This window comes from Aythya ferina (assembly GCF_964211825.1).
Source record: "Aythya ferina genome assembly, chromosome: 2".
NCBI classification, from domain to species: domain Eukaryota; kingdom Metazoa; phylum Chordata; class Aves; order Anseriformes; family Anatidae; genus Aythya; species Aythya ferina.
The window spans coordinates 33,095,202-33,109,471 of NC_140297.1; the positions used below are offsets into that span (position 1 = coordinate 33,095,202).

At 42.3% G+C, this 14,270-nt stretch overlaps 1 protein-coding gene across 2 annotated transcripts in view; it reads left to right on the plus strand.

Moving 5' to 3' along the window:
* Positions 1-9,462: 9,462 nt before the first annotated feature.
* Positions 9,463-14,270, plus strand: part of ITGB8 (integrin subunit beta 8) — a 47,057-nt gene continuing 42,249 nt past the window's right edge. The window contains exon 1 of one of the 2 annotated variants that reach the window (XM_084508400.1): positions 9,463-10,004. In XM_084508400.1, coding sequence (XP_084364526.1) covers positions 9,878-10,004 — 127 coding nt within the window. In that variant the 5' untranslated portion in view covers positions 9,463-9,877. The remainder of the gene's footprint in view (positions 10,005-14,270) is intronic. The other variant, XM_084508401.1, reaches the window with a different exon arrangement.

Consider the following 14,270-nt stretch of genomic DNA (forward strand, 5'->3'; position numbering starts at 1 on the left):
TTACCCTCTCCTCCTACAGGAAAGATGCCTCCCATATTCTTATAGGGAAATGGACTGACCAACTGACAATGATGCACTGAAAAATAAACCAAGAGTCTACAGAGAACTAGTGGTTTCCACCCACACATGGGAAGAAGCTTAGCGACAGCCTCATTTTGGCCCCCATTGTAAAAATGAAAACCCACAAGTCATCAGTAAACTCATAACTCTGCATTTTCAAGCTGTGTTCATAGTGTCTTTGAAGTGTTCCTCAGAAGACAGCTAATGGCTAAGAGCAAAATGTCCAGTTATTCTCTTCTGTCCCTTTGAGTGGTCCATGTGTCTACATCTTCTGTAGCACACGCAGATATATTTGAGCTTATTACCTTGATCACATTGCTGGAGATCGTGGCCTTTCATGGCATTTATCCTTATGACAGCTTGTGCATAGGTAAGGTGCATGTCACCACTGCTTTTGGTGCTGGCTCTTCTCTCTTTTACTTCTGTTTTACACCTGTATTTTTCTGTTCAGTGTTTAGCTTCGTTTGATGTAATGTAATGTAATCCTCACTTGTTTCAGAGTCAGACAGAATACATCTGCAAAATAATATTTTGTGTTCCATTTTTTCTTCCAGGCCCAGATCATAATTTTGTTGTACTACAGTAGCTTTTCCCCACTGCTAAAATGTATTTTTCTCCTAAACTTTTATCTAGCATACATCCGGATTCAAGAGTTACCGCAAGAGCTGTGGGACTCACTGTACCTCACAAGCTTTTAGATATTTATAGCTGAATTAATTGCCTGTAGAAGAGTGGACACTTAGAAGATTGATAGAATTTAAATTGATAATGAATTATAATCATCATCATTTCTGACCTCCTATGTTACATAGGGTATGCAACTTCACCTAGCAATGTATCCATTAATCTTAATGCTTCTGTTTGATCTATAGCCTGTTTCTAATACAACCAGTTTTAAATTAAAGACCACAGGTGATGGGAAACAGTGCCAAAGAAGAAGACTAATCAGAAACATTGTTCTTCAAGAACAATTAAGGCTTACTAAATTACTCTGCAACCTTTATCTCCCCTCATCTTCATGTTCATTAGTGTGTCACACACTAATATATATGTATGTTAATGTGTTAGTAACACATTAACTAAATTCTAGAGGAAGAAATTACTAGTTTGGGCTGTACATTAATTATCTAAAACATTTATTTTTTATTTTTTATTTTTTATTTTTTTATTTGAGATAAAAAGATAAGGTCTGGCCAAATCCTAAGACAGTTGTGTGCTCCAGCCAAGTATATGCCAAGTATAAGCCAAGTATATGCTACCAGCCTGACCTTAATTTTTGTCCTCAGTTTATACTGACTCCTTATATGTTGCTGAACAACTTAATTATGCCTAGACTGCCTCATCTGTGGCTGGAAGTGCCCATCCCAAACAAAGTAACATCTGTGCTTTAGCAACATATAAATGCCGTGATCCCTTTCATGCCTTATCCTGATTTCACTGATTTCAGTCCCAGATCAGATGAGAACAGCTGAGGGTGGAAGGGACCTCTGGAGGCCATCTGGTCCAATCCCCTGCAATCTAGGTGGCAGGGCCACCTAGAGCAGCTTGCTTAGGATCATCTCCAGGGAGACTCCACCACCTAAATGCTTCAGCAAAGGTAGAAATCATGTTTAAAGGACCACTATACAGCTGCAGGGGAAATTTCCCTGCAGGCTCTGACAGCAGTTGGTTTTTGTTCTGCAGTATGAAAGCTTGTCTCCTTTATGAACTTTTATCCTGGCTAGTGTAAAGGCACATAAAACTCTTATAAATATCTAATCTATTTTTAAATCCTAAGAAGTTCTTATCCTGAGCCAACAAATTCCACAAGTTAATTATACATTATTTTAAAAAGAATTTTAGTTTTACTATAGCATTAAAAAAAAAAAAAAAAAAAAAAAAAAAAGCAGTAAAACCAGTAACTCCAGCTCTACTGGATCCTGGAATCAGACAAGGAAAGATTTATTGTTATGGATTAACTTTTTTAACATTTTTTTTTTTTTTTTTTTTCAGAAGCAGCGATGTCTTGTGTTAGGTGCTGCCCAAACATACATCTCCCTATGCCAAAGTAATAACAATCTATGGGTAAGAAGGATATGAGAAGTCAGGAGATGTATACAGACCCATATTTGAAAAAATTACAAAAATCAGTAATGTTTTGTTGTTGTATTTTGTTGTTGTTGTTGTTTTGTTTTCTAAATGCCCCCATCTGCCTCCATTCTTTCTCCTTTTGGCCATTAAACATTTCTTGATTTATTTGAGTTGTCATGGTAGCAGGGAGTGAGAGAGGAGTGGGGATATCCTGATAAAGATTTCCTGGAGAGCATCCTGGCTGTAATGTGCACACCACATTTCAAGACTGAGGACAAGAGCAGATTAAATCCTATCAGAGAGGTTCAAAACCTTTGATAATTCTGGAAAAACATACCCTCCCTGTCCCTGTTCCCCACCCCTCCCACTTCCCCCGCTGCCACGCACACACAGTTTGCCTTTGGGATTTTTCCACTCGGCCACTGCTCAATGCACCAGATTTAGCAGCTTAGCTATGGACAGGAGAAATGATTTGTAGTCATTAATCACCCAGTTACAAACCTTTGATTTGTAACTGTATGATATTTCAAAGTTTGATCTAAAAAGGCTATGCTGTGCTAAAAAATGCACTTTAATTTTCTGTTAAACAATACTACTTCTGTTTCTAAACCACAACTTAACTTTCCCTTTCAACCTCTAACACTTAATTTCCTCAATAGTTTCTCACAAGGGAATTTATCTTTCAGAAATCCAAAAAAAATATTTCCTGCTATTTTACCACTGTGTCTTACCTTTTTCTTTCTACCAGTTCCTTGTAAAACATTACATAGGAAACCTCTGGGAAAAATGAGTGAGCTAATGGTGACAAGGACTTATCTGGAAATTTTCTCTGAAAGTTTCCAAAATTTTGTCAGACCTTCTGAGTTATTATGGAATATTTCATCCTCCCCCCTTTGGTAACCCAATATCTTAAATCCTGGGGGCAGAGAAGGGATGAAATCATAGTGGTTTGAGGATGAAGGTGAAACTGCAGCACTGCAACACTGAGATAGCTGCTACGTCAGAAATCGACTTCTCCACTGGGGAAGTGAGAGAAGCAGAGGGGGGAAGATGGGGAAAGCAAGGGGCCTGCAAAACATCTGAAGGTCTGCCCAAAGTACTTAAAAAAGAAACAACCATGACATGGAAGAGTGAAAATAGTTTTAATGCAGGTGAGGAGGGAGGCAAAATGGGAGTAATTGTCCTCAATGTGAAAAGGGGGGAAAATAAAATTTGGGGAAGTAGGAAAATAAAAATAAATAAGAAAATATAATACCATCACTTGATTGGCACCCAATTGGTTCTCATCAGCAAGTGGTGATTTTATACCTTTATCAAGTACCAAGAGAAAGGCAAGGACAGTCAACAGGAGGGTGGGGGTGAAAGAAAGAAAAATGTGTGGAGTGTCAGTGTAAATGTAGTTCTAGTTTGTAATATTAAAAAAAATAAAATATATATATATACAAAATTGCTGAACTTCAGGGTGTCTGCTGCTCCTTTGTAGAAATTACAATGTTATTTTTCTACTTCACGAGCAGTCCTTTGAAATGTATATTTTCAGAGTTCAGCAGCCTTAGTGCCTGTGGATCTACATCTCCATGTAACAAGAGGAAATCTAGCTCTTGTCCATCCTCTGTGGAGTTGGAAAAACATGCAGTTAATCTCAAAACTGCATTGATTTTTGCAGGGTGGGTTGCAGTCCTCTGTGGATAGTGTGGATAAAAAACTAAATAGAACTCTGTATTTTTAGTTTTCTGTTAGTCCATGAAGGAAAACAGGAAAATGTCACAAAGATCTGTGTCACAGGGGCAGGTCTTCAGTCCTCAGACAAAAGTCCCACTGAAATAAAGTTAATGAAATAATTTACCCAGCGGCTTTCTGCCCTTCTGTCCTGTTCCTTCCAGAAATCAAGTTGCAATGCCTGTAAATCTAAGATGTAGTATCAGGAGAAAATTAATGACAGCATCTAGAAGAACCCCAGGTAAATTTCATACTTTAATGATAGGCCACAGAGGAGCTCTTCTGTCTGCAATCAGAAAGGAGAAAGGCTCTCAAAGCACGCCATATGGTTATTTGTCAAAAGGAAGAAAATACTTCTATCTGAAAGTTCCGTCCCACAAAAAAGCATAGTGGAAGTACCGAAACATCTCAGTGTAAGTGTTCTTTAAAACTTTGCATGTGACAACAATTAAAATGTTCTTGTTTCGGAATACATCTGCTCAGCTGACTATGCTGCTGTTGTGCTCTTTTTTTTTTTTTTTTTTTCTCCAGTAAATACTTCCAGAAAGAGATTATTAAAAGATTTCAATAAACAGTCCTAAACTTTGACCATTCATTGCAACAAATGTTTTTGTGCTTCCGAGCATCTTTGTTGGACTATATTGATAATTTCTTCTGCTTGCTTGTCTCTAGCAAAATCCTCTTACTCTTTTTTAAACAGAGGACAATGGCATCTTCACTCAGGACCCCTGAATATTAATTTACAGATCAGCCCTCTGTACTACAGATGTCCTAGAAAACAAGTGTCTGTGTAGAGCTTAAATCACTGTTTTTGACCTAGTGAACCCTAAACAGAATGATACCTTCTCACCCAAGGACTCACTGCTGTCTCTGTCTCATGGAGTATAAGGTGAGATCACAACTGTGCACTGACCACTTTGGCTGAGAATCCAACTGCTTTGAAATTCTTGAAATGGTGTGAAATATCTCAGGTTTATTGTTTTATTAGACACATCTGCTTTAGTATGCTTCTGGCAAGCACTGAAGCACACAAGATCAATACTTGGGATTTCCAGAGTACTACTAACTGAATTCTTAATATTAAAATTGGTCATGTAAGAAAGGAAGAGAAATGTACTGCTGGGGTATTGCAAGTAATTGTATATAGAAAAGTGGAAAGGAGAGAATTTTGCTGGCATACAGCCCAGAAAAAGCTTCACCTTACACTTAAACCCATGCAAGTAAATGGTGAATAAGAACAACAGTTAGACATACTATACGCAAATGCAATTAGGCTGGAATGTATCGAAAATCAAAGGTGTTATCCCACCTATCTCTGCATAATGTTGTCCAAACTGTAAGTGTCAAGGAGCTAAATTCAGAAAGACAATGCTTCAAATGTTGCTAGATCATCTCATGCAGGCCTATTGAAGCCACTGAAGTCGCATACCCAAGCAAGATTTGTAAGCCCACAAGATGGCTATGTGAAATCAATGGAAACTTCAGGATACACTCTAAATATTAGTGGGTTTTTTGTTTGTTTGTTTGTTTCAGGCTACTGCTTTTCCTTATAACACACCATTTTTTCTTTGTTGCATGTGCATCAGGAAGTCCAATAGCATGGTTGGGTAATTAAGGTAGGTATTAATGCACAATACATGTATGATGAAAAGTACTATTTTGGGGGGTATGTATTCTATTTTAAATGATGACATTGCCAGTTTTTACACTGAGGACTGAGACAAGAAATGAGAAAAAATGTGCATAGTTTTAACATCCTACATAAATATGCATCACAACCTTGCCAAAGTGAAAAGATGTACATATTGTTTAAAAATATGATTGTGTATTGTACAGGGAAGTTGGAATTTTATGTAGAATTTTACTGAATATAAAAAAAGTCAGCATAGGTGGATTGTTCACAGTCCACATTGCTGGAAGAGAGGTCTATGACTTCTTGGCAATCAGTTTCTTGGGAACAGCAATTGAATTTGAATTCCTCCATCATTTTAAACTGATGGCTTACAAAAGATTTGAAAAATACACTGACTTCTTTATACGAAACAGATGCAGTTTAGATTCAAATATTGTTTAAAAGAACCCAAGCTATAGCGAATGTAATTGTATCTGACAGACAAGCATGTGATCCTTTTATTTAGTTATATAGCAAAAAAAGAATTGAATTTGCACATTAATGTCAGTAACATCAAGTGAAGCCGCCAAATTCAGAAAAATTACTGTGCCCCAGCAAAGTTTTAAATTATTAACTAAAAAAGTAGCAATTCAAAGTGAGGTCTCATAGGAATGTGAAAAAAGTAGAGAAGTTGGAGGGAAAGGCAATCAATTTAAGTATACTGAAATGCTTTCTATGGGGTTTTTAACAGTATTGAAGATGTCATGATAATCTAAGAAATCACATGACCAGCTAATGAACACCTATCACATTTTTCATTTTAAAAAGTTTTCGTATTAGAAGTTGTAAAACACCATCACTCTCCCCTTTGCAATCTTGGTTTGGATTCTCCCCCATGAAATGGCACATGAAAGATGGTCGGGATTATTCAACCAAAAAAGGAACAAGGTTTTGTAAGAAATGTTTTGGGTTTTTTGACCAGCTTTACTGAACATTCATTGCAGATTCAACATTTTCAAAACTGTTTCCTGAAAAGAGAGGCTGTGGGCTAATGCTGTAACAGACAATCATATCCTCTTTGCAGGAAAACAAAGCCCAAAGTACCATAAAGAAAGCACCCTTTTAAAACTTCATGAAATAAGGTATACATGCAATATAATAACAGAGTATTAAACAGCTTTCACCATAGAAATTCAGAGTAACTTAGGCTGGAAAAAGCTCCAAGAGGCCCAACCAGCCCTCTGCTCAACACATGACCAATAAGATCAGGTTGCCCATGAACTTGTTCAGCTGAGTTTCAGTTATCTCCAAGGACGGAGATTCCACAATGACATTTTCTCAAGCATTCATGGTCTTGTGGGTAGAACAACAGACTGATGCTTACATCCAGTTCCAGTCATCTTAAGTTCCTTGTTCCAAGTCTCCTATGTGACATTACACGATTCAGTTTGTCAATTTGTAAAACTTGAATTGCTATCCAAATCTGCGTAACATCCTCTGAGATGCAGCTTATATTACTGCATTCCAAACACTAACCAGCAGTGTATTTAAAGATGCCATCACTACAGAGTGTATCTTCTGAAGTCTTTGTCTCCCACTATGTGAGGAATGAAGGTAAAGAAGTAAGGGAAAGACACATTTTACATAAACCAACAGACTACTCTGAACAGTTACAGTGGCCTCAACTATTGGCACCTTCAACTCTTGGCTTTTTTTTTACTGTTGATATCCATGTCTTTCAGTATTCATGGTGAATAGTTCTCAGCCATTATTGATCTGACCTTTTAGTTATGTTCTCAGTGTTCATTTTAGTTACCTTATTCTCAGACTTTATATGAAAGTTGTCCATTTTTTCCATGTTACACTGCAGATATTGCCTGTCTGCCCAAATGCCAAATCCTTGCACATCATTCTCTCAAGAAGTGGTACTTGTAAGGACTCAATTTCCTATTTGTATGATGAAATGACTAGGTTATGACTAGAAATTCACAAGACAACTCATGCTGTTGATGACAGAACCATTTTATTCATGATGCTTTTATGAGCATTCAAATTCTGATCTGACAACAATGTTCATACAAAATACATCATATGGAGTATTACGCATATTCTTCCTCCCTTCAACACTATTTAGACTCTGCAGGCAAAAATCCCAGTTTTCTATCTGCAACTTTTGCTTCTGCTTGGATTTTCTTTTTTTTTTTTTTTTTTTTTTTTTTTTTATTAAGACATTTCCTTGAACTTGTTTGTCTTATTCTGGACCCTTTTCAAGATAAACTTGAATCATCATGAATCTGCAACATCATGAGGTGGGATTTAGACATCATGGTGAACATGAACAGGAGTCAATTGAGTTTAGCTTGCCTGCCACGAATGTGTCATTTCAAAGAACTACACCAATCTGAGTCCTCATGGGACAAGTTGCTCATCATTGTATAGTGTTAAAATTGTGATTTCTGAAACCATAGAGTGATTAGATCAAGAATGCCACCACATCTGAAGTCATGTGGATGCTACCCTTTTATGTGACCATCACTGTGTATGGTTTTGTCACACACCATATCCCCATTCGAGCTGTGGCAGCTTTAAGAATGACACTCAAGGTCTGAAAGAGGGGATTTTTCCAAAATGAAGCAGAACAATGATACAGCATTTAAAAATCCCTGGAGTGGGAGTATAGGACTGCTCCTTTGCCATCCCCTCCTCAGTGACCTTGCACAAACCCAGTGCATCTTCAGTTTCTGACCTTTGACATGCAGTCGATAAGCCATCCTGATGTCAGTGCCACAAAGTTTGGCACAGGGTCCGAAAATGCTTTGACAGCCTTTTACTTGTAAGGACTGTAAGAGAGCACAGTGTTAGAATCGTACAATCATTAAGGTTGGAGGAGACCTTCAAGATTATCTGGTCCAACCATCACCCTACTGCCAATGTCACCCACAAAACCATGACCCAAAGCACCACCTCCAACCTTTCCTTGAACACCCTCTGGGACAGTGACCCCACCACATCCCTGGGCAACCTGTCCCAATGCCTGACTGCTCTTTCTGAGAAGAAATGTCTCCTCATTTCCAACCTAAACCTCCCTTGGCGTAACTTGAGGCCATTCTCTCTAGTCCTAACACTGTTTATCTGGGAGAAGAGGCTGACTCCCAGCTCCCCACACCTTCCTTTCAGGCAGTTGCAGAGAGCAATAAGGTCTCCCCCGAACCTCCTCTTCTCCAGACTGAACAACCCCATTTCCCTCAGCCGCTCCTCACAGGACTTGTGTTCCAGACCCTTCACCAGCTTCATAGTCCACCTCTGGACACGCTCCAGGGCCTCGATGTCCTTCTTGTAGTGAGGGGCCCAAAGCTGACCACAGTTCATTTAATGCCATATGCACGTGAATGACTTTTTAATGTTGTGCCCTGTGCTGACAGACTGGCACATCACGTTGAGGCGTTATTTGAGGATATGGCTCGCTGTGCCACCTGCTCGGTAATGCTACAAACGAGGCGGTGACACGGTGATGGCCACAGGACCCGGGCCCGTCAGGCCGGCACAGGCGCGTGTCACCTGCCTGGGGGACGCCACGGCAGCTCCGGGAGCGGCGCCCTGGCCGGAGAGGCGGTGACAGGAGGCCGAGAGGCCGCGCACCTAGCCCGGGCCGGGGGTTTCCGTGCCCGCACGGCGAGGTACTTTCCGCGCCGCCCAGGGCACGGCTATAACCTTTGCGTTACTCCCACTTCGCCCGGAGGGGCGGAAACTCCGGGCACACACAAATCGCGAGGGGAGGGCGGCGGGGTGATTGCGGTCTGTGTATGATGGGGGGGGGGGTCCCGAGGCGGTGGCGAGGGGCGCCCCCCACGGTCTCCGCCATCCTCCGCCGAACAAAGCGGCGCGGGCGGACGCCGTGACTTCACCGCCCGCCGCCGCCCCGCCTCCGCCCGCCCTCGCCCTGCCCCGCTGCAGCCTCCCGGCAACCGGAGAGGGGGGGACACCCGCGGGCCCGAGGCACACCGGCGGCGGGGCGGGGGCGGGGGCGGGCGGGGGCAGCGGCGGCGGCGGTCGTTTCGTTGCGGGAGCCGCGGGGCCGGGCAGGGCAGGGCAGGGCAGGGTAGGGCGCTCGGGCTGGAGGCGGATGGAGGCAGCCGTCCTCCGCGCCCGCCCGGGGCCGCCCCGCCGCCGCCGCTGCCGCCGCCGCCGGGGGGGGCAGCCCCTCGCGGGGAGCGGCGGGCGCTGCCCTTGAGGTGCCGCCGCCCCGCGCCCTACCTGTGCCGGGCCCGTCGCCGCCGCCGCCGCCGCCGCTCCTCCCCCGGCCCCGCCGCCGCCGCCGCCGCCCCCGCGGGGGCCGGGACTGAGAGCGCCGCGCCGCCGAGCCGCGGCCCCGAGGAGAGGCAGCGGGACCGGGAGCGGGGCCGACCGCGCCGCACGATGTGGGTGCCGCTGCTGGCGTGCCTCACCGCGGGGATCGTCTCCGTGCCCAAGTGCCAGCGCGGCCCCGGGGCCCTCCTCGGGGCGGCCCGGCTGCTGGCGGCCGTGCCGGGACTCTGCCAGCGCCGTAAGTCGCCGAGCGGCTCGGCTCACCTAGCGGGGTGCCTCCCGGGGATCGCCGCGTCCCGGGGGGGACAGCGGGCGGCCGGGCGGCGGCGGTGTCGGGGGGGCACTGCTGGGGCTCCCGGTGAAGGGGGTGGAGGTGTGGGGAGGGCGCCTGCCCCTGCCCGGGGTGCTGCTGCGGGCAGAGAGGGCGCTGGCCGAGGCGGGCAGCACCTCGGGCTGTGGCACGGCTTCCCAAAAATAACCCTGGTATCAGGTTCGTCGCGGGCAGGGCGAGGAGGCTGTGCAAGTGTCCCTCAGGTCATGCAGTTTGTCAGACGGAGCCATCAGGTTAGTCCGGTAGTCCACAAAGGGTCTCCCTCATCCAGCTGGTCGTGATCAGAAACGCAGAGCAAGTTGTCAGTCACCTTCCTTTCCTCCTTTCCTCCTTTCCTCCTTTCTTCTCTCTCTCCTTCTCTCTCTCCTCTCTCTCCTTCTCTCTCTCTTTCTCTCTTTTTTTCTCTTTTTCCCCTTCTGGAATAAATGCGTATCCCATGCTTAAGCCTGGAGCGAGTTTAGAACTTCTAACCTCTAAAAATAAGATTTGCAATGGGAACAATGTATTAGTTTTAAGTTCCTTGCTGCATATGTGACAAATTCATGCCTAATTCAGTGGGATTTGCCCAGTGCTGTTAAAAACAATGGAATAATTTGTTAACTTTCACAGGATAATTTATTTTGCTCTTTTGGCTTCATATTTTGAGTTCAAAACCAAACTAAATGTCAATAGGAAAAAATAAAATATAATATTATTAAATGGCTTATGAAACATGACAGCTTGCATCCAGCATTCCAGATTCTTTTCTGTGCAGTATAATTGAGTTTAAAGGCTAATTGAAACTTTATGGAGAGGAGAGTGCTGTGCCTTAGTGCAGTGGTGTGCCTGCTTATGAGTGTAGCTTCTGGGTGCAATAGTGCAAAGAATACTTGAGAACAGTATGACATAGGTGAAGATTATACTTGGGGCTTTGGCTGCAAAAGGTGCTTACTTTCTTTGTTGTGCTCGGTATTGAAAATACACATGGATGGTAAGTCGTGGGTTACATGTTTATTGTGACAACAGCTACCAGATCAGGCAGTCTGTAACTCAGATAGATCTTTTTTTTTCTTTTTCTTTTTTTTTTCTCTCCTCTTTATTTGAAACCTCTGCTAATTCATGAAAGCTGAAAGTCACACTGAATTCTTTCCTTCATACATAATCACTTTACAGGCAAGAGCCACAGTAGAAGCAAGAAGAGTATTTTGGTTTGTTTTTCTTTGAGCAAGCACATAAATGGTAGGGGTTTGGATGCTGATTATGATTGTAATTATTTACTTCTCATTGCTTTTTCATTTTGGTTGTGTTAGCTCCTTCAGCCAGCACAGCACCACCTGAGTTCCTTGAACTTCTGCAGGCTGCTGCTGGAGAAATGCGGAGCAGCAGCTCCATGTACAGCTACTTGGCAGCACAGCAGCTTTGTTGAAGCAGCCACTCCTCTTTGCTTCTGCCTTGACAGTGCTGGGCATGGAGAAGAGCATCATGCTGTTCCTGTGCCATCAGCAAGTTTAGTTTATTTATGTGCGGATTTGGCAGAAACCACATATCTGTTGCATTGAGTCTCCAGTTCTGAAAGAAGCTGGAATGAATATAAAATGTACATGGGACTGTAATTTATTTATTCTTGTTGGAGCATTTGCTGCTCTTCTAACTGAAAAAAAGTGCAGTTTGATGCTACCTGAAGTGTTTGTTCCGCAAACTACAATTTGGGATGTGAGTTTACTGCCTGGGTGTAAGAAAAGGTACAACTTGACCTCGAGTTTGCAGTTAAGAGGAGTGCAGAAGGAAATCTCACAACACTGTAAAGCCACAAGTCCCAAATTAAAGGTTCTGTAAGCTCAGATAAAAGGTTAGTGTTGCTCTGTTCTACAAAGGGTCCCTTGTTCAGTAAGTCTTACCAAGGGAAGTTTGCAGTTCACTAAGCCAACTAAAACAAATACCTGATGTAAGAATGAGACTAATTCAAAATGAAATTGGGTTGTAGTGATTTACACAGATCCTGAATTTATTATGGAACACTGAAAACTGACAAACTCCTAAGGACGTAAAGCAGTGAAGTGAATAAAAGCTGAATTCTACAGCAAGAGCACGTGTGCATTTTGTTAATCTGTTGTGTAACTTCTGCACTGAGGTGCAGAGAGAGTCAGTTCACTTGGCTCACTCAGAAACTAAACTTATAAAAGTCTTTAGTTTGTATCTGCTGTATAACCACATGGAATACATGGGGTTAAAATACTGTAGGATAACTGACTGGTCTGGGTTAACAGAGGACATAGGTTCAAATCCCAGTATTGTCTTAAAAAGCAGTTTTTAAGCATATTGAATTTTTGAAATTTGAATGCTAAGGTGGTGCTTTCAAAATACCTACAGAGTCATTCTTGTATGAAACTCAAGTAAGCAGAGTTTACATGTGATGTACACACAGGGGTTGGATGGCATGAAAGTCTATATCTCCAGTGTCAGAATTAAAGAACAGTCATATGACAATTCTAGTACATAGCCATGGTTGACAAATCTCTTGACATTTTAAAAGTTGGTATTTCCAGTCTTCTTTAGAGCACCACTCGGGAAGACAAGCTAGGGGGTTGGGGAAAGGAGAGGATCTGTGATGATAGCAGGGACAACTGTTCATTGATTTATCCCAACAGCAGTACTTCTGATGCCAAACATAATTCACTAATGTTCTCTCATCTGGTTTGTTGGTGGTTTGCCAGTTTTGTCACATTATATTCTCATGTGTGTTCCTTCTAGTTAGAAAGTTTCATAAATCATTACTGTGTCACTTCTCAAAGGACTATGAAAAGCTATTCAAATCACCCATGCAAAGTGGTCAGGAAATGTCCTTGCATAAACAAAACAAACAAAAAAACAAACAAACAAAACTGAAATAAATGGTACATCTTCATTGAGTTTGTCTCTTGATTTCTCTTCTGTGCCAGCCCATTTCTGTTTAGGGTGCAGTGGAAGCTGTGTTGCGTGGGATATTGAGCACGGAGGCTGTTCTGCCTTTCCTAAGTCTTGAAGCAATCCAAGGAGAAGAGAAAGACCATTTATAATTTCCTGAGCCTGTGTGGGTGATCTGCTCCCTAAGGGTGTTAGATCATCCTTGGGAAAGCCAACCTGAGTGTTTGAGAGGGAATATAGCAGTGGGTTGCACTTCTGAGGAATAGCTGTGGGGAAGTTTGCTTATCTGTGTGTTGCCTGTGGAGCTATTATGCCAAAAGTATGCATATGTTTACTTTGCAGATTGCATACTTCTCATAATCTGTTGCAATTTCATATGTTTCTTGGGGGGGGGAGAGGGTTATGCAGTAGTCCTTTATTTTATGGTTTTTGCAAATTGAATGAAATAGGTGGTTGCAAGTATAACATTTGCAATGTTTCCATACTACAGATGTTTAAGATGGGGTGATTGTGAGAAAAGAGATGGGCAATTCACAAACTGGAGGAGCAATACAAAAAGAAAATAAAACTGTTGGTGCACCAGGAAGGTTGGCTTTATGTCATTATGGACATGTTGCTGCAGCTTGAAGACTGCATGCAACAGGAATGCTCTTCAGAACAGTTTGAATAGGCAGTGGCTTATTCTCTGGTACTTAAGCTTTCAAGGGCTGAAGCTGCAATAACAATTGAGCAAGCAGGAATTATACTTCACTAGTCAAGATGCCTGAATGAATAAATTTGATTTTCCATTAAAAACAGTCTAAGTTTGATTTACCTCCTCAGAGCATCAGTAAGATATTAGAATGCTTGAATTTATGGAAGCTTAAGAAAATCTTCATCAAATAAACCCTCATCTGTTTGTATGTTCAACATACATAAACAGGACGTGAAAACATTAGTGAGTCTTGTAACCTCCCATATGCTTCACAAAGTGCCAGCACCATTTTTCAATTTCCTAAAAAGAACTCAGTCACAAACTAAGAACATAAAGGAACTTTTCACATGAATGACTCCTGAAGACAAAACCATATCAGTTCCAGGTATTAGTGTAGTACAACAGAGAGCTACCAAACTAAGACAATTTTAAAATGGAAATAATAAAAACAATGAGATGTATGTGTTAATTCAGTCTTGGATTTGGATCAGTTGGTATTGCTAATCTACAGTAGGAGGTGTGAGAAGAGAAATATATCATTTACAAATTGCGTAATGTGAAAATGGCTGCTGATGTTTATCAAGACTTCAGAAAGT